This window comes from Dermacentor andersoni, chromosome 1, assembly GCF_023375885.2.
Source record: "Dermacentor andersoni chromosome 1, qqDerAnde1_hic_scaffold, whole genome shotgun sequence".
NCBI lineage: Eukaryota > Metazoa > Arthropoda > Arachnida > Ixodida > Ixodidae > Dermacentor > Dermacentor andersoni.
The window spans coordinates 186022283-186049402 of NC_092814.1; the positions used below are offsets into that span (position 1 = coordinate 186022283).

The 27120-nt window shown below is 47.4% G+C and overlaps 1 protein-coding gene across 3 annotated transcripts in view; it reads left to right on the forward strand.

Moving 5' to 3' along the window:
* Ddr (discoidin domain-containing receptor 2) overlaps positions 1-24993 on the forward strand; it is a 723836-nt gene extending 698843 nt beyond the window's left edge. For 2 of the 3 annotated variants that reach the window (XM_055062865.2, XM_050195290.3), the window contains 10 exons: positions 777-924; positions 7536-7715; positions 9144-9485; positions 13389-13633; positions 14780-14933; positions 15747-15910; positions 17003-17155; positions 18327-18637; positions 19975-20209; positions 20798-24993. In XM_055062865.2, coding sequence (XP_054918840.2) covers positions 777-924; positions 7536-7715; positions 9144-9485; positions 13389-13633; positions 14780-14933; positions 15747-15910; positions 17003-17155; positions 18327-18637; positions 19975-20209; positions 20798-21097 — 2232 coding nt within the window. In that variant the 3' untranslated portion in view covers positions 21098-24993. The remainder of the gene's footprint in view (positions 1-776; positions 925-7535; positions 7716-9143; positions 9486-13388; positions 13634-14779; positions 14934-15746; positions 15911-17002; positions 17156-18326; positions 18638-19974; positions 20210-20797) is intronic. The other variant, XM_055062867.2, reaches the window with a different exon arrangement.
* The last annotated feature ends 2127 nt before the right edge of the window (positions 24994-27120 follow it).

The window sequence follows — 27120 nt, forward strand, 5'->3', positions numbered from 1 at the left end:
TTAAAAATTCCGTGAAACTTAAAAGGTATCACCTGATATAGCGTTTACTTGGACCGCAAACGTTTTCAGACGGGGAGACGCGTGAAATAAGAAATTCCGCCCGGCTATACGCTTGGTGATCAATAAATATGAGGGATAGGCTTGCAGAGATGGACTGTACTTTTAAATTATCTGGTGGAATCGCTGTCTCGTCCTCCGCACTTCGAAAGCTCTCGCGGATGCACGTAAATTAGGGAAGACTTCCCTTTATGATTTTTTTCTTGTTTCTTTTTTGTCGTTGTTTTACAACACACGCCTAACGATACTTCGTTCGCACCTTTTCAAAAAAAATTTGCCTCTTGCGGAAGCCCCGAGCAGTTCTCGAGGATGCGCGAGCGTAGCGCAGCTGGACGGGGACGACGGATTTGACCGGTGATTCAAAACGTTCGCAGTTTGTGCCTTCCGAGCTGAAGGATTAGCCTCATAAAGGAAGCTAAGTTCCTTCACTCGACGTTGCGTAGTGTCTCGTCGCGCGTGGCCCACGCATTCACGGCCGTTTCTCGCGCCCCACGTCCGCAAACTCCGCGCCTGATCGGCGGTGCATGGGCGCCGGCGCGCTCTGTCAGTGACACGGGCGAGTGTAAGTGGCGGAGAGGGGGGGTTCGCATTGAACTTGCAAAAACTGGCGGCGCATAATGAGCCCCACGAGTGGCCATAAACGTCACGCGCTACGAGCCACCCGCCGCTGTCAGTGTGACTAAGTGTTTCCTGGCCTCGCCGCGCCGCCTCTCTCGCAGATCTTCGAGGGCAACACCAACACGTACACGGAGGTGCGGCGCACCCTGGACCCGCCCGTGATCGCCTCCAAGGTGCGCGTGGTGCCCTACAGCAGCATCCTGCGCACGGTCTGCATGCGCATCGAGCTCTACGGCTGTCCCTGGACGCGTGAGTACACAGCCGCTACGCCACTTCGCTTCACTGCGTCCAGAACTCGCGCTGGCCGAGAGGGCAAAACTCGAGGAACGCATTTCGAGGAAAATTTAATCCTGTATTATTGGACGATGGCGTCACCGAAAGGGCGGAAAACAAAACATAGAAACTATTTGATTTTGAAAAGTCCTTAAACACAAAAAACATGGAGAAAAAAAAAAGCTCTCGGCATTATTCGCCGTTGTTTCCGTGGTTAAGAAATTGATGTGTGTAGCTTGCTTTGTAATAGTCAGGAACACAAACCTGACGCCCCCAGCTATTAACAATTCAATAATCAATTTGAGGCAACTGAGCCGTCAGGTCGTCGTTTGAAGCTGCCCCGTGTGTCTGGAAAGTCGGACACAAATGTTCACGCAGTTTTTTCGCCAGTACCTGTTTTGCGGCAACGAGGGCTATGAAAGTGAGCCGCCTGTGCCGTCAAGCCACGGCGGCACCCTAGCAATCTCGTTTGGTACTCGTCTCTTTCTTCAATTACGCCAACGACCGTTACGAAGACCTTGAAGGTGTCACTGCAATTGTAATGAGAGCGGCAGTCTCGCTCGGCAGGAAGGAAAACGTCTTGGGCAGCGAACACCGCGCCGCTTAGATATCTACTTTATCTTTCTGTTCCCGGCCGCACAATACTGTAGGAAGGGCAAATATATACACCTCGTATGCCGCTCTTGTTAGGGTGCCTAGCTCCGATCTCCAGCGCAGGATTAGCGCACAGCGAACACCGCCCCCTTATGGGCACCCCCCCCCCCCCCCCGCCTTTCCTTTTTTTTTCGACCCTCCCCGTCGTCGTTGGTAATCCGGGGGATTGTTCAAATTAAATTCCCCACGCATTCGACACCCGGTCTCGCTTTCTTCTGGGCTTCCATGTCTCCTCCAGAGACAGAGCAAAATTAATTTGGAATCGTATCGCGGGAATGCGAGTACGTCGTGTAGCGGTACGGCACCGCTCACTGGCTTCTTTCTTCATGGGTGCCTTATAAGTGCGCAGGCACGCCCGATTTCGTTCCTCTTCATTGGCACACTTTGGCTATGGTTCGCAGTAACGTTTATATAGTTTATCTTCCCATTAAAAATGTTAACTCGCGGTGTGTGTACTTGTCTTGTTTACTCCTTATCGCTCATGAGTTAGCCATGACTAAAATGTTCTTTTTTTTTTTTTTAATTCTATTGTGCTTTCTCAACTCTCTGATTTGCAGCAATGGTGTTCTGTTACGTACGATAGATATTTCGAAACCAAACCACGTGGCCACTTTCCTGTAGTTCATCTGGTTCTGCTAGCCACTGTGCAAAATAAATAATAACGCATTCATCTATTCTTTTTTAGAAAAGTTATAGTTGTCGACCATTTCAGGACATTGCGCTCATTCACACAAATTCTTCCTGCGTTTGATCTGTGTTTATAGCTATTTCAATCACGTAGGTGTCTTCAGTAAAAAAGAAGAAAAGAAGAAAAGAGAAATTATGCATATCCTACGCATTGTGGCAATTGGTGTACGCGAAGCTTTCACGAGCCAACGAGGCGAAATGGGGCATTATACGGCAAGAGACGCCCCGCAGATTTCAGTGACGAACGCATCCCTCAGCCACCATGGTGGACCTGGCAGAGAAAGCGCAACATTTATTCAGCATTAAAACGGTGTTCAGTTACGAGACCCGACGTGCTTGACCTTGTAAAAGCGTACCACAGCGCCACCGTACAATGAGACACGCGGCGAATTTTTGACACGAATGCGCCCCTTAACTTCGGTCTTCATCGTCAGCTAGGAGATAAGTAAGCGGTTGCTACGGGGGCCGACGCGCCTAACGCGCCATGCGTCTCCAAGCTCTGCCTTGCACGAGGAAAATTCGTTAACGTGTTTTATTCCACCTTTTTAGGCATGCGTCCGTGGCGTAATGGTCAGAGCATCGGGCTTTTAACGTGATCGCGCTAAAGGCTCCGTGTCGCAGAAAATCCGGCGTCCCGTGCCAGGCGCTCAGCGTCGGACGTCGCTACGGCAAAAAAGAATTTCGAACCGAACCACGCATACGCAACTACTCTTCTACCACCAAAGTTGCTCATACCTTGTCTTTCATTATTTACAAAGTCATTCCTGGGGATTTTGAGAACGGCAGCCCACAAACAAATGTAATGAAAAAAGGAAACGCACCTACAGTGCATATCTTTTATGTTAGTTCTTCTCGGACCGAAATATTAAAAGTGCGGAACAACAACAGGAGATCGACCCACGCAAGAGGCCGCGTTTCTACCAGAAAGCTTGTCTTCGCGCATAGCGTTCGCCGCCAACGTTTCCCGGTAAACGTTACGGTTACATAAGCTCCAGTTGCTGGGAAGCATGAAAAGCAATCAGGGGTCTGCCCCTATGAATTTTTTTTGTGTGTGTGCTGGGGGAACCAGCTTCGGAATCAGCCATCCGAAACTTAATTTCTTTATATATAGGTCACCCTCGAGGTCATATAAACGGCCGCACAGAAACATACTTAAAAACCGCTAAGTGAGGGAAAGAGCCAACGAAAGCTATCGCTCTGAAAAGGGCGAGTGATACATGACCGGGAGCTGAACATATTGAAAGTGGTAATGTAAGCACGGCGACCAACGGGCCTGCGTTCTACGCGTATACTTGCTATCAACGGGCCTGCGTTAATACGCATAACCGTCTCGGGTTGCAACCACCCAGAAAAAAAAAAGAGAAAAAGATGAGCAGCAGAGGAATACAAACAGCGAAGCATAGATCAGAATTTTACAAGCAACACGACGAAGTTTCTCGTCTAGCAAGAGCTAGGCAAGTCTGCTGCTGCGTGATTGACCTCAGCTCCGCATGAACTGGGAGCTCGTATAATTTGCTCCGCTCTGACCCAAGTAAGGTGTTCATTAATGCAACCCCACCGCGAGAAAGTAAGTAAGTAAAGAAATAGCGGTACATGCACGCTGCCACGAATATACACCTATACAGGATGCGTATACGGCAAAAGTCATCGATTCGTGAAAGCCTTGACGAGGGACCTTCCACACGCGCGCGCGCCACACACGGCGGTGTTTTTGCCTGCATGCGCCGGGTGTGTACCTCGCTCCGTGCATGGTGTGCTCTCGCGCTGTACGCTTCCCCGCCACCGTGGAACGGTGCGAAGCGTCATAAATCTGCAAGCTGAGGCGCGAGGTAAAAAAAAAGAGAAGAGGAAGAGTAAAAAGCCGCGCTTGCCTAGAGCTGCGTGCTCATTTTGGCGACGACGTTAGGCCTATATGAGCGCGCGATAGAGATGCATGGCGTAAAGACTCGATAAGAATGTTACGGCGTCCGGCAATTAAGTCGACGGGAGCGGGGAACGCCCCGAAAAAGGCGCCTTGATTAGCGGCGACCTCCGCGTGGCACGGCGAAGGAAAAGGTCGTTTCTGTTCGTGAATCTTTGGCGCCCTTTTACGGAACAAGCCCCCTGCTCACTCGCCGCTCGCGCAGCGTGCTCAAGCGCGAAAGGCGCCGCGCTTCGCGGCTGCGACGGCGCTTACCGTGAATCCCCTGTAGAATGAAGCGCCTTACAGAATGCGCGGGCCAATGCGTACAAACCGGACTATGTTTCTCGTTAACCTATCTGCCTTTCTTCTGGCATGCTAAATTAGTGACCGAGGTCGGTATTCTCGGAGTGTTTTTCACATGGCTTCAGTGGCACGCGCAAGAGAAAGGCAAATTACGCTTAAGTATATTTTGCATTCAGGAACTACTGCTGTCTGGTACTTTTTTTTTTGTTATCAGATATATCAGATACATGCTTATAATTTATTATATTTTACATCGGCTGTCTCAGGCGCGCCTTATTAAAATGCGCTTTGGGTTCTTGACATCCTCAACGCGTGGTGTCTTGGCCGAAAACGTTTGTCTGTGTTACTCCCTTGTGAATGCGCAAAAGCGCTACTGCGATATTTGAAAGCTACAGGATTGAGTCAGCGTCTGTGATCCGGACTGAGTGACTGAACGATATCACCAGTGGACTTTCTCTTCTTCTTTTAATCTTTCTGTCCCCTTTTCTCTTTCCCCAGTGTAGGGTAGCCTACCGGGCTCAGTCCTGGCTAACCTCCCTACCATTCATTTATTATTTGATCTCTCTCTCTCTCTCACAGTGCAACATCGTAGAGCATTTGGTCCAAAGCAAGTTGCAAGCGGCTGTGTTTACAATTATCTTCAGACCGCGGCGGAGTTTGTTCGCTGTTTAGCGATTAAATTAAAGCCCGAGAAACTCGCGGATTGTCGTGGCTGTATGAAAGCTGTGGCGATAGCGCTATAGCATGGTCTCTTAAATTTTAAGTTTCGGCTCATGAAGGTACAAATAATGTACCGTTTGAAGCTTGGCATGGTAATGGTCTTAGCTTAACGGTAATGGTTTTAGCGAAATTAAAACAAGTCATGACATTATTCAACTTCCGAATACCGAGAGTTCTTATATTTGTTGCCTTAATATTTAATGCATGTGTTGTTGTGACCAAATCAAACATGATCACATAGCACGTTTATACGTAACCTTAATTACGAGGGGTGCACTAAGTCCATAAAGCAGCGGTTTCTGTTTGAAAATAAATAAATAAATAAATAAATAAATAAATAAATAAATAAATAAATAAATAAAAGTAAGCAGGGCTGCATTGTTTGCTTCTCGACAGGTGTCACACGGCTGTCACGACGGCCAATTCCGCCAGGTGACGCTTTGCGGCCGGCACTGCGTTCGCTTTCCAATTCTCGACGATCCTGCGCGCTTGGCCACTGCTAACGGTTCACCCGGCTTCTAGCAGCTTGCAGTCGTGCGCGTATCGTTCTTCCAACCTCCTCTCGTCATCTCGGCGACCACGACGGAGAAATTGGGGGCTGTCGCCGCGAGCGCTGTCTCGAATCAACAAAGCTCGCGCGACGCCGGCGCTCTCACGGCGGCCGGCCTGGTCCAGGAAAGCGCGCGCGCGAGCGTCGCCGAGATCTGTCGCGCCGTGGCCCCGACGCAGGCGCCGCCACTGCTCGCTGCCGCCGACTGCTTCCGGGGTTTGTGTTTGCTCACGTGAGGCTCGCCATAGGTCCCCGCACTTCGTGAGAATCTCGGCTGCCGTGGGCTTTCATCCCAGCCTTGATGAACCGCGACGCGCGCGCTTGAAATAGTTGGCGCCCGCTCACTCGCGCTGGTGGGGGGGACCCTGTGACAGCGTAAACAAGAAAGCTCTCAACCCCTTGGGCAACGGTTGGCTGCTGCTGCTGCTGCTGCCGCCAGGAGCCACTTCCGCCGCTCAGCGACGTCTGCGACCGCTTTGCGCGAAGCCCTTGTTGCTGCGAGTGCGGTGGTTCACTGTATACAGTGTGGGGTGACAGACAGCCCAGAGAAGTGGCGGCATTTACGTCGATCGGCAATAAAACGCCTTTTCCGCAGGGGTTCGACGACCGATGGGAGATAAGCTCGCATGACGCGCATCTATCCGACCAACTGATATGGTGGCCCACCACCCCGGCACCGACAAGTATATCACGCGGACTAGTCTGGCGTGAAGAGGGTGGAGCGCGGTGCAAGAATAACACGACGCGTCATATATCGGCCTCCGGGCACGTGGAACATGCTTTCTCGCTCCACTGTACCTTGAGTCGCAGCGCAGAACAGAACCCAATGCCAGCGCCTCCTGCTCAAGCTTCCCGATGCGATCATCAGCTTCATATCACACAGTGCCTTTATATAGAACGTTCATTTCTATGCCCCTGCTTCCCATTCTACATGAAATCATGTGCTGGCCTTTGTCTGAAAAAAGAAAGCGAAGCCGATACGAGAATTAGTGCCTCTGTGTTCCGGTTGTGTACTTCAGCCCTATTAGAAGTCATGGTGCTATGGAAAGCTATGGAGGTGTGGACGAGAATTTGCCTTACTGTATAGTGACTTCAAACATCACTGGGGGATGCAACAGTAGATTAAGAAGGCGCCCCGGAGCCAAATTCGGTCATACGCCGGTCATACGCGCAGTGGTTCCGTTTCTTTTCACAATCACTGATTGTTTGCGAGCAAGGCCGCAAAGCATGCCTCTCTGCACATTCCTATCTCAAGCCATTGCGCTGACATGCGAACCTTTCATGGTTAAAAAATAAATTGAACTGAAGCCTTCGGCACTTCTGTGTTTCCCCCTCTCTAGCTACGTTGCAGAGGTGTGCTTTCCCTTAACCTACCAATAAAACAGCGCTGTAATGAAGCTGTTATGAAGTCTTGCTAATTAACCTTTCATTTCATTAACAGATACCTGCTACTGCTGTTCTATGACCGGAAAAAAATGAAGGAATTTCCGAATTATCGTGATCATTTGGTGAACCTGGAAAAGTTGTCGCGTGTCTCAAGGAGAACTAATGCTCATGAGATGAAATAAGCATGGCTCGCTGAACTTCCTCAGACGCTTCACGAGGGGCCAGGTGTATTAAAACGAAATGTGTATTGCTGGAACTGCGGCAATCTTTGCAGGTCACTTTGCTGGGGCGATAGTGAAGCCGATCACGCATGCTTTTGCCGGGGAACGGAGTCCAAAAGCCATACTTATTACAGTTTATTGGGTCTTGGTTTTACGTTTGCAGAGGGAATCCTGTCCTACTCAATACCGCAAGGTGAGCGCCGTGGCACGGACGTCGACCTGTCCGACGCAACTTACGACGGCATCAAGGACGACAGCTACTTGCACGGCGGCCTCGGACAGCTCACCGACGGCGTCGCGGGCAGCGAAAACTTCAAGCTCGATGTTTCGGGATACGGCAAAGGTACATAAAATTAGTCCTTTAATGAGTGAACGGGAACCTCCCGTATTTGTAATCTCCAGAGAGACAGGCTATGTGTCCGGCGTTTAGTCAATGAATGTGAGCACAATTAATCGAGTAGTAACTGTGTAGCCCCCTTTGTCCCTAAAACATTTATTGGAGAATGTTTATAATTTTCTTGCGCTTCCTATCGCGCGCAAGAAAAAAGAAAAAAAAGAAAGAAAAGAAAACAAGAAGAAATAACCACAGTCATGAATGATGCCGTGGAGGCTTCAGCAACAGCATAGTTTGGGGATAAACATGTCCGCCATGGTTAAAGTCTGCGTAACTTCACCGTTTTCAGTAAAGTCTAACATACACTAGTGGAAACCGGTCCTGATATTCAGAACAAAGGGTGCGGTAACTATTTCGACGACGATGTGCTGAAGATATTACTGTACCAGGTGTTACGAGCATCGATTTCTAGCTGGGGAACGTGTACTTGGTTACTCATCTAAATAAATAAAGTTAAGACGGAAAAAGAAAGAAAAGGAACTTGCTGTTGACAGCATCACAGCTGTCTAGCCCACTCGGCTGGTGATCAGCAGTGGGACGTAGGCAAGTAAAATGACATGGAGAGAGGATTGCAAAGACGATAGAATAAAGAAGGTAACTATATGCATATGTACGACAAAGAGACTACAAGTAAGGGATATCCATAGACCGCTTGTGGAGTCACTTCGTCGAAAGAGTTTGTCCCCCCTCTTCACAAACTGCCACTGTATGGTCACGTAGAGGAGCAGGGTGCCTAGACGCACACTGTTTATTGAGTTGCCTTACGCACGTGAGTGGGACCGCATAGTTCTAGCTCCGCCTTGGCTCTGTCGACCGGCATACCGTGCGAGCGGTAGCACCAGTTCCTCCCACGGCACCACGGATCACAGTAAACTGGAATATCCGAGGTGGTTTCAAGCGAAATCTCCTCGCCGCAGCATTTAGAAGGAAACGGTCCGGACAGGACCGGAATGGACTATTCTGAACCTGCCTATTGCGCTCTGGAGATTTCCGAAGAATTTCTTTGGTCATTAAAAATTACTTTAGAGTAGGCGGAAAGGCACTGGTGCCGGGTTTGATTCCGGGATCAGGATGCAATTTTTGTTTCAGCTGTGAAACTGTGAGTCGGGGAAGGGGGGGGGGGGGACATTCACGGGTTTCTAAAGTAGCTTGTACCTTTGTGCTACTTTCTTAATGCTCACTCTCTCTCTCTTTTCCTTTTTTTATTCCCCTTTTCTTTCCCTGCAGTGTAGGGTAGCAAACCGGACGCTCGTCTTGTTGACCTCCCTGCCTTTCCTCTCATTGCTCTCTCTCTCTCTCTCTTTGTGCTGCTTTCTGGTGAATGAATCGCTTACCACTTTCATGCACTTTCTTTTCCTGTGTTACCGCCTTGCGCAGGGTACGAGTGGGTCGGCTGGCGCAACGACTCGCTGCACTCTCAGCCACTCGAGCTGGTCTTCGAGTTCGACACGGTGCGAAACTTCTCGGCCGTGTTCCTGCACTGTAACAACATGCACACCCGCGACGTTCAGCCGTTTCGCGCGGCGCGACTCTCGTTCAGCGTGGGTGGAAAGCACTACCTGGGTGAACCGCAGCACTTCAACCTGATGCCGGGTCTGTTCAACGAGAAGACGCGGAACGTCACCATCCGGCTGCACAACCACGTGGGTCGCTTCGTCAAGCTGCAGCTTGAGTTCGCCGCCAAGTGGCTGCTCCTCAGCGAGGTCTCCTTTACCTCCGGTAAGAAATCCTTTCTCCCGCCCTTAATGGCAAAGCTGCCTGACCACACTCATTTGTCGATATTACCGGCTAGCTTCAGATGCAGGCTGCACACCGCATAGACACCTCGTAAGGCACGACTTTTGAACAGGCGGAGGTCGCAGGCTACTCGAGTAGACAAACTGCTCGCTAGTGAGCTGCGAAGATGCGCAGCGCGCGAATGGGCACGTGATGGTGAAGGATGCTGAAATAGAAAGGCGCGGAAAATAGACAGACCAAGAAGCATCCAGTAGAAGTTGCGAATGCACGCAGAACCACGCTGCTTCCACGCTTCGGCTATCTGTGGCGGGGTCTGTGTGCTGTGCTCAAATTGTGTCAGTGCTCACGCTGCGGTAGTTTTTGGTGCGTACTACAGCGCCTCAGCAACCAATCTGGCTGAACGATGGAAAGCGCCCTACTCTGGTGCGTGTCATGTCATCCCAGCTCTCTGTATAACGCCGTACAATTGGATAACTATTAACGTTCGGGGACTAGCGATGCACGTGTTCATTAGGTACCTCTGCAATGACTCTTGCTGACGAAGAGTTGGCACGACCGTTTCTTTCGCTTAACTCTTGACTCTCCAAGTGTGCGAAATTGGTCAGGTTCGGTGCAGCAATAGTTGGCCATTCATGTGCAGTCATCGGGTGCCTACTTTGTTTTCATCCAAGCACGAACGAATGTGCTCTCGTCTCTAACCCGAAGAAGGTCCATCCCTTAGTAGCCTTTTAATAGTCAATTTGGCATTCCGTGTATCCTTGTTATCATACATCAGATTAAAAAAAGAAACTCATCACACGTCATAAAGGTGGATATGCACATTGACTAAATACTTTCTTTTTGCAATGTCATAATATGCAGATACTTACGTGAAAGTGCATTCGCGCTTGAAACGCACTTAATTGCGCACGGGGCGTATAAGTGACCCCTCTGTCGGTGTGTAGCCTTCACACGAGCACGTTCCGGCTATGCGATGTACAACATTATGTCTAATGCTGAAGAAGAAAAGTCTTAATTTTTATTTGCAAATTTTCTCACGTGAGTTTGAAATATTTTATCGCTAAAATAAACATTTGCGCCATACGACGAAGCTGTAATATTTCAGTGGCCTTTCATTATAGTGTTCCCCCAGATCGGCCTAATTGAAGGTGAAAAGTGCAAGCGACACACAGGAAGAAACGGAAGGGCTTGCACGTGATTGTGCTATTTCTTACCGAGACGCGTCTTTATTATACAGATAAACGCTTACTTCACGGCAAAGGCAGTTGCGGTGTCACACGGCTTTCTTGTGATTTATATGATGACTACCATCCGGGCTTCCCTTTCTCATTTGCGAATAGATAGTTAACAAGATACACATCGCATATTCGCATCGTTTTTACTAACCCTGAAAATAGCTCAAATTGTAACTGAAGAACCAGGTTCTGTTCATTTTCTTATATTTTCTACGAACGGCTGATGGCTTTGTCGATCGCCATTTTGTGAAATTTCAAGTAAGGTCGATCAAAATAAAACTTGCTGAAAAAGCTGTCTTCGACCTAGAATGCAGACACCAGTCATTCGAAGTATTTAGAAAAGAAAAAAATAAACACCAAGGAGTGAACATAACACTGGCGGTTGGGAAGAGACGCAAATAAACGATATTATGTATTTGCGGTTTATATCTACATGCTGAGTTTTTCACTGTTACCTTGCTTAACATACTTAAAAAAAGAAGCTTACCAGATTGTTTGTTCTCTCCCGTAACCACGTTTTCCACTGTTTAAACTCTTTTTACACGTTGCACATTACGATGCTAAAAACTTTTCGTTAGCAGACGTAAAGCTTACACAAGAAAACGAGCTTCAGTATGTGGAGCATGCATGTTGTTCGAGCGGGTACGCTCGAAAGCCAAGCTCTTCTCTATCGATTCGAAAAAGAAAAGAAAAAAAAAAACACTTTTACCCCGGAACGCCAGATGGATGCTTTTGTAACTTTTCGCCTCGCACGCCGATCGGTGCAAGCGGAAGAGTTTAATCGAAGTTTTCCTCCGCGATTCCTCTGAGCGCACAGTGCCATCAACCCTAGCTCAGGCTTCGGCTCAGCGATTTGCGAAAAGCTGCTGTCGATCTGCAAGGAACCGAGAGGGCGCCATGAGTAATCGAGCGTTGCGACGGCATCTCTGGCGCCTCGGCGTAAACTTTGGGCAAAAATTTCGGCACATCCGCATGTCGTATCACGACGTTATTTCTTTCTCTTTAATTTTTAGTTCGTCACTTCACTTTCTCTCCCCATCGGTTTCTAGTTGCGCGCGAAACTCCACACAGAAACAGAGTATACAAGAAAAAGACTGCTAGGATACACAGTCTTTTTTTGTCTTTGTTACGTCAATGACTTGCTAGCCATGTCGCCAAATTTTTTTTCTTCGATGACGATTTGTTTTATAATTAAAGTTCAAGTACTACGTTCGCAGCTACAGAGCGCCTGAAGATGAAATTAAATGGTGCGAGTCGGGCGGGTATTCTATTCGCAATTCCCTAATTGAAGCTATTCATCTGTTTCTGCGGCGTTACGAAGATACGCCATAGGACGAGAAAAAGCGCATAATGTATTCTCGCGTGAAAGTGACTAGCAATTATAAGCAGTACTAAGTACTCTTGCAAATCAGCTTGCATTGGTTCAGCATATCTATATTAACCGTAGCTCCGTAAAAAAAACCACCACAAGCCGGCTTTCGTTACAACAATGTTTCGCAGCCCGCGCGGTACCACACACCTGTGTCGTTAACACGTCTTCACAATTTGCATGACTCCTTATTTCCTGCCATAGTTTTTTACCTTAGGTTCTTTACACATCTTCTGAGTTTACTGCCATGTATCGTTTCATTTCTGACGTCAAACATTTTTACTCCGCGAATGACACGGCAGTAGTTTGCTTTATTTTAAGCTATATATGATGCTGTGAGCCCTAGCCAACCGGACGCTTTTCTGGTTAACATCCCTGCTTTCTTCCTTTCTTTCCTCTCCTTGTCAGAGAAGAATGAGAGCTCCCTCTTCATCGACCGTCTCCCCCTCCCCTCATTCCAGGGTAGCCAGCATGACTCTGTCCTGGTTAACTACCTCCCTTTCTCTTTCTCGTCAATGAAAATTGTTGCCGAGAAAGACCAAGGCTGTGCACTTGCTCCGCGCGTCCGAAAAGTAGCCGCAGACCTGACGCACGCAGCATCGTCTCCAAGAATATCGATTCCTATAAGAGCATCTTGGGCTCCTAGTCCACTCGACGTACCTACGCGTTGACTTTTTTTTTGGAACTACGTCTGTGGCTACAGGAATGAAAATTAATCCGAGCGCGTGCTGCGCAGTGAAAAAAATTGGTGCGCTTTCTAACCCGATTCAGTCATGGCGTGTGAGGCGTAGAAACGGGCATGAGCAATGGAAGCCAGCAAAGAGCAAACGTACAATACGCGCGCGTTCTCCGTACACCCACGATGTAGGATTTAAGCACTTCAGGTACTTATAAAAGCGCTTTCATCACCCCGCCATCAACAGGCTTTGATCGATCGGAGCGAAGCCTGGCATTAAGGCCACGTGACCTTTAAAGCTGCACCACTTTTGAAGCGTGCCATTTTCTTGTCACGATAGAAAACCGTTACCTTCCGCATGATGAAAAAATATCACAGGAAAAGTTCCAGCATGGTTTTGAGCCAGCTATGATTAACAGTTAGTGTGAACCAACGATTAACATTTAGCGCCTGTCAGACGCATTCGCGTGACCTACTTTGCGGCAAAACTAACCTTGTAAATGTTTTCTAACGACGAGCACGAGCTTCCTCGTAGGTCGGGTGGGTGGGTTGATCATGGAAGCAGAGGACTTGCGAAATCTCATCATGCCTCGTCGCTCTCACAGTACCCGCCGTGGGCAACTTCAGCGAGGAGGAGGCCCCCGCGGCGCCCCCAATCGTGAGCACAGCCATGAGCGAGGACCCCATGTCCAAGCAGTACGTGGGACTGGTCATCGGTGTGCTGGCCGCCGTCATCCTGCTCCTCGTGCTGGTCATATTCGTCATCGTGGCGCGCAACAGGCGCCGCAAGCACAGCACTCCACACGCCATCCTCAAGCCGCTCGACAGCCGCGTCACCATCAACATGAAGGTGAGCAATACGAACAAACCCGATAGCATCGCGCTAAGCGCCAACTCCCGCTGTAGTCTGCTTCGGATGCGTTGGCAAGATAAAATATAATACTGAAGTACAGCGGTTAGTCGGCTCATAGATTCAGCAACATTTTTAAACTGCGCGAGGAAGGCAGCACGTAAACAGCAACATAGGCGCACACACAAAGCGCAGATGCACACACGCATTGTGCGTGCGTCTATGTTTCTGCTCACGTCCTGTCTTCCTCGCGCAGGTTAAAAATAATGCTGAAAGTATAATACGTTACTTAAGCGCAGCGTTCGGGGTTTGAGCAAAACATGACGATTTCAATAGCTGCTGTTTCGTTGCGTGCGACATGCCACACCACCAGCACGCTCCACGACAACGCCAGTGCCAGTTTTCTCACCGGTCTTTGCATTGCCAGCGCTATGGGGGACGGAAAGGTCGTGCAAAAATGGAACTCGTGATTCGACTCACCACAGCGCAATATGAGGAACGCTACTTCCCTGCAGCGCAATAGGGCAGAAAGCACTGTGGCACAATCGGTGACGTCAGAGTTCACCGTGCTGCCGGAACTTCGCATAATCAACCAACCTGAACCTGATATCACATTCGCAAAGTGACGTAGTGGCGCTTGTGGCGGCTGCAGCGCGGCGCTCGCAGTGAAGCCCGTAGTGCGAAGCGAATCGGCAATACTAGTTCATAAGTGTTTTGATCCCAAATGTTACTTCCACATGTCAGGTGATTTCTGGAGGCGTGAATGGGGTGTGTAACATGAATCTTTACTGTGGGGCTCGCAGGCTTTTAGTGACACTGCCTTAGACATCTGCCTTGTAGCTGTATGCTTCATTGTGCACATGCTTCATAAAAGCCTCCAACGCAAACCCTTTCAAATGCTCCTTGAGGCATTTAGAGTCTGTGGACTAGTGCAGGTTTAGGAACTCAGCAAAAAAAGAAAAGAACGTACAAGAATGCCCAATTCATGGCCCTAATAACGCCTTTATTAGTTTCTTTGTCACATACTCTCGCTGAGTTTTTGTCTATAGAATGCTAATAAGTGACTCGAAAATAGTGCCAGTAAATCTTCAATTCCCCCCCAGTGGTCTACCTGACGTGAGTGCTTGGTCCGGCTGTCTTTTGCAGGATCTTGCGTTAGCCTATTCCCCGCAGTACGTGGCACGGGAAGCTAATGGGAATCTTTATGGCCAGGTCGCCCTTGAGGACCCAGATCCTGACAAGCTGCTGTACCACGAACCCCAAGATTTTAAGCCCATCTACCCAGGAACCTACAGTAATGGTGAGAACTTCACTATCACCGTGTTTTCTGCATCGTTTAAGCTTACACAGTTAAACAAGGCCGAAAAATATGAAGTGTATGCAACTATCTTTCCTCGATACATTTTTTCCCGCCTGGTGCTGCATTCACACTGTATTTCAGTACAGTCTTTTTCTTTGACGTAACAACCAGGACGGAAAATCCGAAAATAAAATGTATGAAACACTTATGTCTAATGTTAGAAGTTAGATGTTTTAAGAGCCACTTTACCAGCATGACAAAACGCTGTCATGAGCTGGCAAGAGACTGTGGTGATAGATGGTTTTTTAGCTCGAATATTTGTCCTTCAATCTTTGGTCAATTTCTTGCCACTAGAAATGTTTGATATTTCCGTTTCACCTGATTTCATGTACACCGCGCACCTAATAACCAAATGTCTGCCTGCTGGAAGTGAGCGCTAGTCTACGTCTTGTATATCTCCTTGTCCAACATCTGCGCTGGTCACCCTCATGACATGCAGTTATTGCCGTCGGAAGAATGGGAAAGCCAGATCACAACTTAGTTCGTCGCCCGCTATGGGTAACTTGAAACTCGCCTAGTATGTCAGAAATCTCTGCTTTTTGAGCAACTTGGTCTTCTGATAAAGATACAGCTAGACACAGTAGCTCTAGAACGAACTCGTCTTTTGTCTTGTCACTGGCGCCTTGCCCAATACTGGTCCAATTGTACAAGCCTACTCTGCCATCCCTACACGGTTGGCACTGACCCTTGATTAACAAAGATGGGTTTGCGGCTGCGCTCGTTTAACGTTCTCTGCGCGTTCCTTCTCTCCAGAATCGACAACGTCCCGCGAGTACGCGGTGCCCGACATGAACAAGAGCCCCGTGCTGGGCTCGCACAAGTCGTCACCGTTTCCGCAGACGAAGCCGCCACCCCCGCCGGCCGCTGAACAGTATTACGCCGCCACCGACGTCGTCGTAAGCCTGCCCAACATACAGGTAACTGGGATTTCTCACCAGAATTTCTTAGGTCGCCTTTTAAGTACAATGCAAACCTTTCTGCCTTCACGTAATTTGAAGTAAGCTTTATGCACATCATTGCCCCCCAATTCTCGTATGTTGTGCTTTTAACTGGACTTCCGCTTTCTTAGGAGGTTCGTGTTTGTCCGTGGAATTCGTAACCTTTATGTGCACACACAGTCACGATTTATAGATTGCCAGCCTCACCTCCCCTACAAAAGTGTTGTGTGCTGCCCTTGCCCACACGCTTGTAGCTTTGCCACATTATGATAACTTATGTAACAATGCACGCTTTACAGGGTGACAAAAATAATTTGCGAGGGAAGAGGAATATAAATTCATTCACAGAACGACATTTATAGAACTGTAAGATAATACAAGCTATTGGGACAAATCTCTATGGGTTTAAGAATAAAAAATAAACAAGCAAAATCTAAACGAAAGAGCATAAGTATCAACCTTGTCCGTGTCTAGCAGTGGAAGACAATATATAAACGAAAGTAGGACCTGTTAGATCTTGTCATCTTGGCGCCTGGTATGTGATCAGAAATGGCAAAGCTTGCATTCTCAGCAGCAAACTCAAAGAGAGATGAAAGTTAGCCATGCGTAAGGGTAGCAGATATTTGCGGTATATACCAAACGAATCTGCAAAAAAAAAAAAAAAATGCTTCGTGAGCTACGCTCGAAGAACGGGGGAATGAGAGGCTCGGAATTGAACTATTGGTTAAGAAACAAATAACGATGCCAAAAAAAAAAGAAGGAAAGGAAATGTTGCCAGCTGTGTCGCTACCTACTTAGAGCAACCATAGTAAGGCACATCGCTTCATTAAGTTCCACTGTTGCAAGCTTTATATCAGTTGTGATTTTATCCCAAATATATATGTAATAATGTTTCACAAGCTACATTTATGGGGATATGTAGGCCACCAATAAATGAGCTCTTTGTACTAATGTTGACATTGTTATGTTATCTATGGGGTAGCCAGAAGAAAGCTTTGCGTGAACCATTATGCGTGCAGATTCTGCGTCGCAGGTGCTTGAGAAGGCTGATAACGACGTTGTCACTTTCAGGGTGTGAGCGGCAACACCGTTTACTCTGTGCCGACGCTGGACCTGTCATCGGCCGACGAGAATTCAGGAGGCGCCACACTACCGCCCGTGCGTGAAGTGCCCCGGCACAGAATCCGCTTCATTGAGAAACTCGGCGAGGGGCAGTTCGGAGAGGTGCGTTGCGGCATGGTTTTCAACGCGTTAATTATCGACTCACATCAATGTCTTGCGAAGAAAGGCTTCAATTTTTTAAATCTGTCGAGGCCGACAAGTTTGCATTGCATGTTTGATTTAAGAATAATAATGTGGCCGGGGTCGATTGTGCACGGGATCATACAACCATTAAAATGTGCAGCATGCCACGTTTTATCTTCGTGCTGCAGCGTTAAGTGCAGGACTTTGGGTTTGGCCGCGTACGCAAAATGTAAGGTCCAGCTATTCGACCTTTTACAATAGGCGAAGCTATCGAACAAGAGTAGAGGCGCATTCTACCGGCAGTTGCTGTGGACGGAAATCGTGGTCATTGCTATCTGCTACATCTCGCAGCAGAGATGCGCGTGCTGCTCTTGACGCTATTAATTAAACACTAGCATGAACCAAATTTAAGGACATTACTTGATTCGGGGTGCCTCCCAACGTGAACGTGACGATATGCGACGTACAAGAGTGCTAAAGAAATCATAGGATTTTTATGCTGTCTTTTATACCTACTCTCACCAAAGGGATGCAAAGGTAGCTTCTGAACATTGCGTTGACGTTTCTCCAGATGGGACTGTCTTACTCAGGGCAACAGCAGTTGTCTTTGGGAAGACTTATACGGGGGCTGCTTTCCGGCGGAAAATGCCCGATGTGCGCTCTGATTCACTTCAGGAAGCGCAACTGTTTTACCAAAAGGACAATTACTGGGAAATTATCGTTCAAGGGCCATCTTTCAAGTTGTATGACTTTTTAAAGTAAAGTTGGTGCATGATATAAGGAAGCAATGAGCTCATACTGTAGTATATCGCAATAAACGGCGTAAGGCTTGCGACTGCCAGTGGCGAGCAGGAGTCTTTCATTTGATTGAGGAAAAGGCTGGTCGTCAGTGACGATAGGTTGAGTTTTCATTTCAAAATTACGGTGCTCATAGCTTATAGCTCGTTAATAATTTTTCAGAACACTAGCGCCTGCGTGAAGCCGAAGCCTCGGATCCTTTAGAACACATTGCGGGCGCCCGGAGTGATTGGCTCTAGTGCGACATTCAGTGCTAACTTGCTGCGTACTCAAATAACTACGCACGACGCTCCCGTTTAATCGTGGCGCGAGCCAGTAAGCGAAATGTGAAGGGACGGCTCCTTGCACGCAGGTGCACCTGTGCGAGGCCGAGGGCATTCCCGAGCTCGTGGACGTGCCGGTCAGTTTTGGCACCAAGACACTGGTCGCCGTGAAGACGCTACGCAAGAACGCCACCGAGCACGCGCGCGCCGATTTCCTGAAGGAGGTGAAGATATTGTCCCGGCTTCGTGACCCCAACATCGTGCACGTATTGGGTGTGTGCACAAGGGACGAGCCGCTCACCATGGTGGTCGAGTACATGGAAAACGGAGACCTGCACCAGTTCCTGCAACACCACCTGCCCGACACGTTTGCACCACCTATCGCCAACAACGTGCTCAGGTGCGACGGCGCTCTTGATTCGTTGGTACCGTCGCCTCACCTATACTAGATGGGCTCAGCAGAAACGGCACTTTCATGCTGCGAATAGTGACGTTGATTTGATTCCAAGTCAATTTGCAGTGTGCACGACTGCTCTGCGATTGCAATGGAATGAAATGCAGGTGTGCGGGAATTTCGGTGCGAGCAAAAGAACCGCAGATGGTGACCCTCTTTACGGCTTAGCGATTGTAAAGGGTGTCGGGAGGAGGGCGTCTTCTGCCGCGCACAGTGCAACGTTCTCGCACGAGGCGCATGTCTCAACTATTTCGCAGCAGTGGTGAAGCCATCATTATTTGGCCTTCTAAGGTAGTCTGCTCCCCAAGTACTGAGTGCTGCTTATCTTCGGTGATCTGACGAGAACAGATGTATTTAACATCGAATAGCCAATAATCCTACGGCGTGCGTCATAGCCTAGGTGTAGCTATGGGATATTTCACTCAATCATTGTCAATCAATTCGGGCGCAGGTCCCTTTACTCTCTAATTCTCAGTACTGCAGGATAACGTGGAGATAAATATACGTCTAAGGTGCGAATCTTCATCTAAGAAATCGGTTAACGGCATGGTAAAACATTTAAGTGTAAAGAAAAAAGAATACAGATGGAGCGCACGTCTTGTAATCTATGTGAAGCGGTTAATCAAACGCTATAGATGTGCTCGTTTCACCTCTGTATCTTGGCGTAGAGGAAAGTGACACGCGAGCATGGTGCCCTCGCGCACCTGTGCTACATACTCGCTGTGACACACGCGGCGATCATCTCGAAGAGCTAGTTGGCGTCGGCACGATGGGAGTATACAGGCTGGGGTCTAATCGTTAGAGCATCGAGCTGCTGTGCTGGTGGACCGAGGTTCGACCCTACCATCGGGCACGTAATTCAATTTTTTTAATTGGGAGCTATACGGCAGGACAGCAGCATCAGCCATGGGTTAGGACAGCCCGGGAGGATTCGAAAAGAAAGCTTCGCTTCAAGACATAGGTCAGTAGTGCAAACAAAAGCGCAGTTTTATTTGTTCGCTTTGTCTCCTGTGCCTTCGTCGGGCAATTAATTGGTATTGACACAAGCGGTATTGGTCGCATAGCCGGACACATCGAAGCAATGCGGCATAAAATTTCGTCCTGTATGATGGTCTCACCGGAAACGGCTGGTATCGTTCGCCTCTCTTCTTGTCCGTATATCTGACAGGCTAACACGTCCTGCTTGCTGCACGTGCCCACAAATAATTTTAAGATTTCCTAAGAGGGGGGGACTTACTGCTCCTAACACGCTTATGAGGTCTTTAAAATTTTCTTTCTTACAGCTACGGAAGCCTCATCTACATGGCGACACAGATAGCATCAGGAATGAAGTACTTGGAGTCACTCAACTTCGTACATCGGGACCTGGCGACGCGCAACTGTCTGGTCGGCAACGCGTTCACCATAAAGATAGCCGATTTCGGCATGAGTCGGCAGCTGTACGCCTGTGACTACTATCGTATCGAAGGCCGTGCCATGCTGCCGATCCGATGGATGGCCTGGGAAAGCGTACTCATGGTGCGTGCTGATGTTTTATTTTTCTTAAATGCTACGATTATGGCAGCGGAACGACTTCTGTTGAAGCTTTCTTTTCACACTCTAAATGCGGCGCTGAATATCAGTGATCCCTACATTACTGCTTTGACTTCGCTTGCCTGTAACACATGAGATTTCTCAGTGACGCTGCTTTAATTCCCTGGCAGTCTTTTATTTTTCATCCCGCTCTCAACCCCTCGCAAAAATAGCATGCCGAGTACCATTCCAATGCATAATGCCTATATAGGGCCCAACGTCTCCACTTTCTTCTGCATAAACTCTCTCACTATCTGTATTACTTCCAGAAGCTGAATGTACTATGCTGTAAAATATTCTTGTTATGGTCGCTTATGCGAAACATTCTTATTTAAGAGTGTTATATTCCGATATTTAGTGAGACCCCCACAATTACAGAGGTTTTGGTTTGGCAGTTATTAACGTTTGAGTTGATCACTCGGATTATTATCGTTTTATCTGTTAGGGGAGTCTCAGTTGATGCATGCTTTCTAACCAGTTGTCTCCAATGCGCGTGCATTTCAGTCAATTCCGCACCATGCTCTTTATGCGCAGGGCACCTTCACGACCAAGAGCGACGTTTGGGCATTCGCCGTCACCCTGTGGGAGATTCTGACATTTGCACGCCAGCAGCCGTTCGCCTCCCTGAGTGATGAGCAGGTTATCGAGAACGTGAGCCATTTCTACCACAACGACGGCCTGCAGACGCACTTGCCACAGCCGCCAAATTGCCCCCGTGAGATCTACGACCTGATGCGCGAGTGCTGGCAGCGCAACGACTCGGAGAGGCCAAACTTTAGGGAAATCCACCTCTTCCTCCAGAGGAAGAACCTCGGATACACCCCAGAGTCGTGAACGGTCGCCCGCTTACCTGGCCTCGCCCCGTCGCGCGCCGCAGGCACCGTCATCGCGTGACGGCGCAAACAGGCCCTTCGTACCCCAAGAAACCCTTCCTTCGAGGACCGTTTGTCTCCGACTCCCTGCAGACATCGCGTTTCTCGCGAGCAAGCGCCATCTTCACCGTGATTGTGGGACGTCGCAAATGTGTACTTTCTCACGAGACGCCGTGCGCAGATCACGCTGGCACGAATCCGAGAACGGAAAAGCACGAAGATTCGGCGCCAGAAAAATTGTCGCTAAGCAAGCTTTTGTGTCGCCAGATCTTTGCGGATATTCATCACTCGCGGTCGGAAGGGGTTACCATGCCCGTGGACTCCATGAATTGAGGTGGCTAATGCAGCCAAGATCGAGTGCCCGCGGAGGCTGATGAGCTTATATTTAGGCTTAGCAGCATGCACGTGCTCGATAACTTGCCTACTACACGGATTTGTAAAATGCCCGAATACCCTGATTCCCTGAAGGCAAGTGTGCTCTGCTGAACTTTCCTATGCGGATTCTCGAGGAAGAAGAAGCAAGAAGGCACCACTTCGCCAGCTTGGAATTGAGCGCCGTGCCTGCACTGAGCCACAGGCGCCTTGGTGGCAGTCTGTTGACACGAAGTCCCTCGCCGCTTCCCCATTTGTGCCATGAGACTTTTCCCCTCCCTCCTCCCCTTGTGACTCTACTGGGCACGTGGACTGCTTACCTTCCTTTGTACATACGACCAACCAAAGTATAGTAATGCCTACGTGAAGCACTCCAGAAGAGGACGCATTGCGTCGTATAAATACACTCTGCCCAGGCTGTAATATTTGAGTGGATTTTTGATGTGCACGTACTTATAGATACACCATGCTTTTGTGTTGTTGGTAAATACTTTGTCAAGTGCAACTAGTGTCACTAAAGACTAGTTCCTTTATTCTGCAATGGAATTGTTGTGTGAGTTGCCATACACATCTAGCTTTGGAATGCATCTTGATGAAATGCTTTGTATATGTTTGATCAAGGCACGATGCATGTTAAAAATGAAACTGTCTTTATCCAGTAATCTGCTTGTCTTGTTATTCTCTTGTACCTATGTCTGTGAAAAAACATGGTAAAGGTTGAGCAACTCATTGTCATGCCATTTGTTGGCCTGCTTCGGACAACAACTGAGGTCACATTTACTTTCTTTTTTGCCCATCTTCCATGTGATAACGTGCTCAACCCCTGTACAGATTTTTCCTCGAGACCATGGCAATATTTCAGACTTGACTAATCTGCCCTTATTTATATACATGATTGTGAAAGTCTGACGATATATCTAGCGAGGACACATGGCCTCATGTTTGAAAAACCAAGCGATGCAGAACTGAGGAGACCATGTTGTATGTAATAAAGTGTTGTAGGTTCACCTGTAGACAATACAATTTCTGATGAAGCTGAGTGCGAAAGCAATACGAGTTTTAATTATTATTTGCAGTATTGCTTCAACTTTCTATATCGATGGATCTACGACAAATGTGGCCCCCTAAGGAGTCATCCTCCTTAACGAAAACAAACGTAGATTTAAAGCTAGCCAGTCCCTCCTGTTTAGTGTTATTTTTATGTTTGCCCTTCCACATCAAAATTTGCTATTACTGTTTCAGATGTTTTAATGATTATGACTCGAGCCAGAAAAGTTAGTTTTTACTTCCTTGTTTTCCTGCCTCCAATACCATTCTGCACAAGCGCAGTTGTCAGTTGTTCAAATTATGTAACAAGACCAGAGGAGAAAAAAATTCTGCCTCCATGAGATCTGTGTGCAATGAGTCAGTCGTGATCTTATTAAACGCAATATTGCAGGACTCTAATTTTCCTGCTGCACTACTCCGAATCATGCAAATGTCATCATAGTGTTCCAAGCAGTGCTGTCATGCTCCCTTCTAGAATTTGATGGTTGTTTTTCATAACATCTTGGTAATATGTTTGCAGAGCTTGAAAATATGGCAGGGACCACGTCACCTCCGACACTAGTACCCAGTCAGTTGCCCGATGTTCCTACGGACACAGTGCGCGAAAGGCATCTACAGATTGTTTTTCTTTTTGTGTGTGTGCCTGTTTTATATTCATGCTGGTGCCCTCTACTGGTAGAAACAGTCAACACTGGCGTGAGAGAAAGAAGCATCCCGTGATAAGCTATTGCTTTCCTTTAAATTTCGACCTAAACCAGAGAAGCCTGAATGAACGTGGCACGCCGAGGTGTAGTTACTTTAGTAAAACGTAAATTGTAAAAACGTAATCGCCACAAAGTTAATAAGCATATAGCTTTCTGTTGCAATTACTGATGTAGAGATGTTGCGTCTGATAACCATGCGTTTTTCGACTGGTTGGCTTATTTGCTAAATGTTATATTGTATTTGCAATCTTTGAGATAAGTGAGAATCAAGGAATTGTAGGACTTTAGGCGAATATCAAGAAGAAACTTAGGCTATTAAAATACCCAATTTTGTCACTGTGCTTAGAACTGAAGCTTTAGCATTGTCTATGACATGTGTGCGTCTTATTTTTATTTTTTTGACAAGTAATGAGTACATAGTTACAATCAATATGAAACGCATAGTGCGCATCATTCCTGTGCTGTCATCGCCTTAAATCCATAATTCTGAAGAATGTGTTTAGAGAAAGGTGTAGTTATTTCTTCAGATACTTTCCTTAATAGATATCTAATGAAAGCATAGTTTATCGTATGAGGCCAGTGCAACACGAAACAAGCGTTAAGCCCGTGAAAAGGGAAGTATTGGCTATTTGTGGTGATAGAAGTCTAACAACCTATGCTTTATTTCGTGCTAGACATTGTGATGCATTGTCGTGCCAGAATATGGAGTCAGAGCGATAGAATAGTCATAACCGCATGGAGACAATATCGTCACTCAATTCAGTGGTATTCAGCCACGGGATTTTCATCAATGACAGAAAACAGAATGACCGGATTGTGATGCCTCTAACAGTCAGGTGGTGAGTGCAGACCAGGCGGAGTTCATGTTCTGGTACAGCAACTTCCGCCGGCCTACAGTTACAAATTTTCTCGCGGTGACTTTTTACGTCCCTGGAAAGGTGCGCCTGAAGTTCAAATTCTCCTCAATGCGTACTCTGAACTCATACGCCACTGTATTTTATCTCAAGTTTGAAGGAAAGAACGATCAGCGAACATTTCTGGTTACTGTATGCCCTCTTCTTATGTTTACCACTATATGTCGTGTGAAGCAACACCTTTTATGTCTAATGAACTATCAAATACTCAGAAAACAGCAGCAGTGTTTTTTCGCAAGCCATCTGCCCGTTTCGCTTGTTAAATGTGTAATAGTTGTCCAGTAGCCATCCCGAGTTGTTTCATCATTTAAAGAAACCGTTTTAAAAAAACCTGCACCGGATACAAGTCCTGCAAACGCCAGGACGTCAATAAAACAATCGCTAATCTTTCTCTCTTTCTCTCTTCAGCTGAGCTGTCACTATTTTGCACGCCTCACGTAGGCGATCATGCCGTGTCAGTCTACAGGGAGTAAGGCAGCCACTGTCTTGTCACTAGCACATTTATCTGTGTCTTTGTACCCGCGGTTCATTATTTTTTCTTTCTGTCGCCGCACAGAGCAAGAGGCGACGCGTGTTTCCGAAAGCGCGCCCGCGAAATGTGGTACCCATGTGTGTGTGTGTGCATATGTGCGTGCGCGTGTGATGTGTACGTGAGTGCGAAGACGATGGCGCGGGACTGCCGACGCCCAGCCGTACTGCACCTTGGTTCCCCTGGTCACCGTTTGTGCACACTTCTCGTCGCAAGCTCTTAGGAAAATAACGGACAATCTACTGCCAATAAAGCACACGGATGAAATAAAAAAGAAGCCCTACAGCACAAAGCCTTGCACCTCCTCCTGATTTGATTTTCTTTTTCTTTTCTTTTTTTTTTTTGCGTTCAATACTTGCATTGCTTTAATTGCTACGTACGTGGTGGGGTGCTTCTGAAAGAGGCATGACGTCGGCCTCGAAGAAAGCAAAGACTCAAAGGAGGGCTACTTGGCCTGCTGTCTCCAAAGTGGGTGGGATACATTTCGTCCACAAGGGGAAAATATAGCCCACTGGTCAATGGATCGTGCATTTCGCCGATGCAACTTTGAGAGGTTGATGTCACTATCACTATCACGCTATCATGCTCACTATCACATTTGTGAGCCTCATGTAGTTCGAGCTCCATGCACGCGGTGTCGAATGTCAGTAACGAAAGTGTCGGCATGACGTTTGATTGGGGGACAGGCTGCCGCTGGCGTCATACACACGGTAGCGCTATAGCCCCTTCGTTATCGGTTGTTTAGATGGCGTGAAGCCAAGTCCATATAAACTTTGTAATGTGTGAACTTAAGTCCATACAGACTTTGCAATGTAGAAAGGTAAGTTGCATCTAGCCCGCGCCAATGTTTGATCGGGCTGATGTCGCACACACAGAGTAATGGTTTCGGGCCTTTCGTATCTGCAATTCTGGGAGAACATTTTTTGGAGTTATTTGTGCAACGAATCATCTGAATTCTAGAGCGAATCCTAATACGAGTCAATGTGTCGTGTTAGGATCCGGCCTATAAATATTTATGGTAATAAAGTTAAGCCAAATGTGGTCTAGTGTTCCTCTATATAGTGCACCGTGGAATCACGCCAGAATGCCCCCTGTATCGTTTCTGCTCTTGCGTGTTCTTTGCTGCATTACCAAAAAGATCCGGTAAATCCACTTGCTTGTCCGTACTTTGCGCACATTTCAGCCGCAGAGAACTCAAATGCAGGGAAGGTCACAGAACAGAAAGCAATAGAAGCAACTGTGCTGTAACTCTCCTTGTGCGAGTCCAACCTGCATCTTAATATAATATAGTATGTGGACCCACCGCCTCGTGTTAAGTTTTGCCGGATGTGATCACAACCTGTTTTCTCTGAATAGAAGTTGTTAGATTGTGAAAAATACTGAAGTATTGCGTTTCGTTCAAATACTGTGCGCATAATGAATGCACAGCGCTACATCACCGCGTTAACTCAGTACCTGTGACGTTCTGCAGCTAAGCACGAGGATGCGCATTCGATTCCCTGTCACGGCAGCTACTTCTAGATTCTGTCAGATTACAACATGCCCTCATGTTTCTATGTTTAACATACCCAAGTGGCCACAAGTCATCTGGAACTTTCCACTACACCGTACCTCATTAGTCAATATGCAGCTTCAAGACGTGAAGCCTCATAAATTATTATTAGTTAATAGCAAAAACACTTATTAAGTTTTTAAAAACAAAGCGCTTATTAGGTCAATGGCGCACTTTTTCTGCCTTGTCTCTGGACACGAATGTTTTATTTCATCCCGAAAAGATTTCATTTCTGCAGTTGAGCCTGTTTTGTGTTTGGCTAAATTTTATTATGAGATGGTAATATGAACACGCAGGCTATTTTATAGCCATCTAGCCAAAAGTTTTCCAGTCAATAAGAAAGATCGCGTACAAATGAAACGTATGCTTAAGAAAAAGAAGCCCAAAAGAAAGAAAAAAAACACGAAGTGAACACACTCGGAGAGACTTGAACAAGCAAAGCAGACAAACAGTCAGGCGAAGGGGGAAGGGATGTGTGTTCAGTAGCACAAAAAAAAGAAAAGATTAACACACAACGCGATCATTACAAAGATGCGAAACGGTTTCAAATGAAGGCTATAGGGACAAAAGTACTTAAACTATGAAGTTTTTAGGAGACAGTAAAATGACTGATGGATGGGCTTTAACCATGAAAGAAGGAAAGAGACTAGGAGGAAGCGTCACGTGACAATCTTGAAGTTTTGTCATAACAAATATTAAGGGTCATGTAAGTAGGCCCTCAACATAGGATGCGCAAGCGGTAATTCCTAGCCGCCCAGTGCACGGAAACTATAGTATACCATTACGGTATAGAGAGTAGAACGGAGAGCGGGTGGCGAGGACCAATCGCGATGAGGGCGTCACTGAAAGCTACAACGAACCAAACAA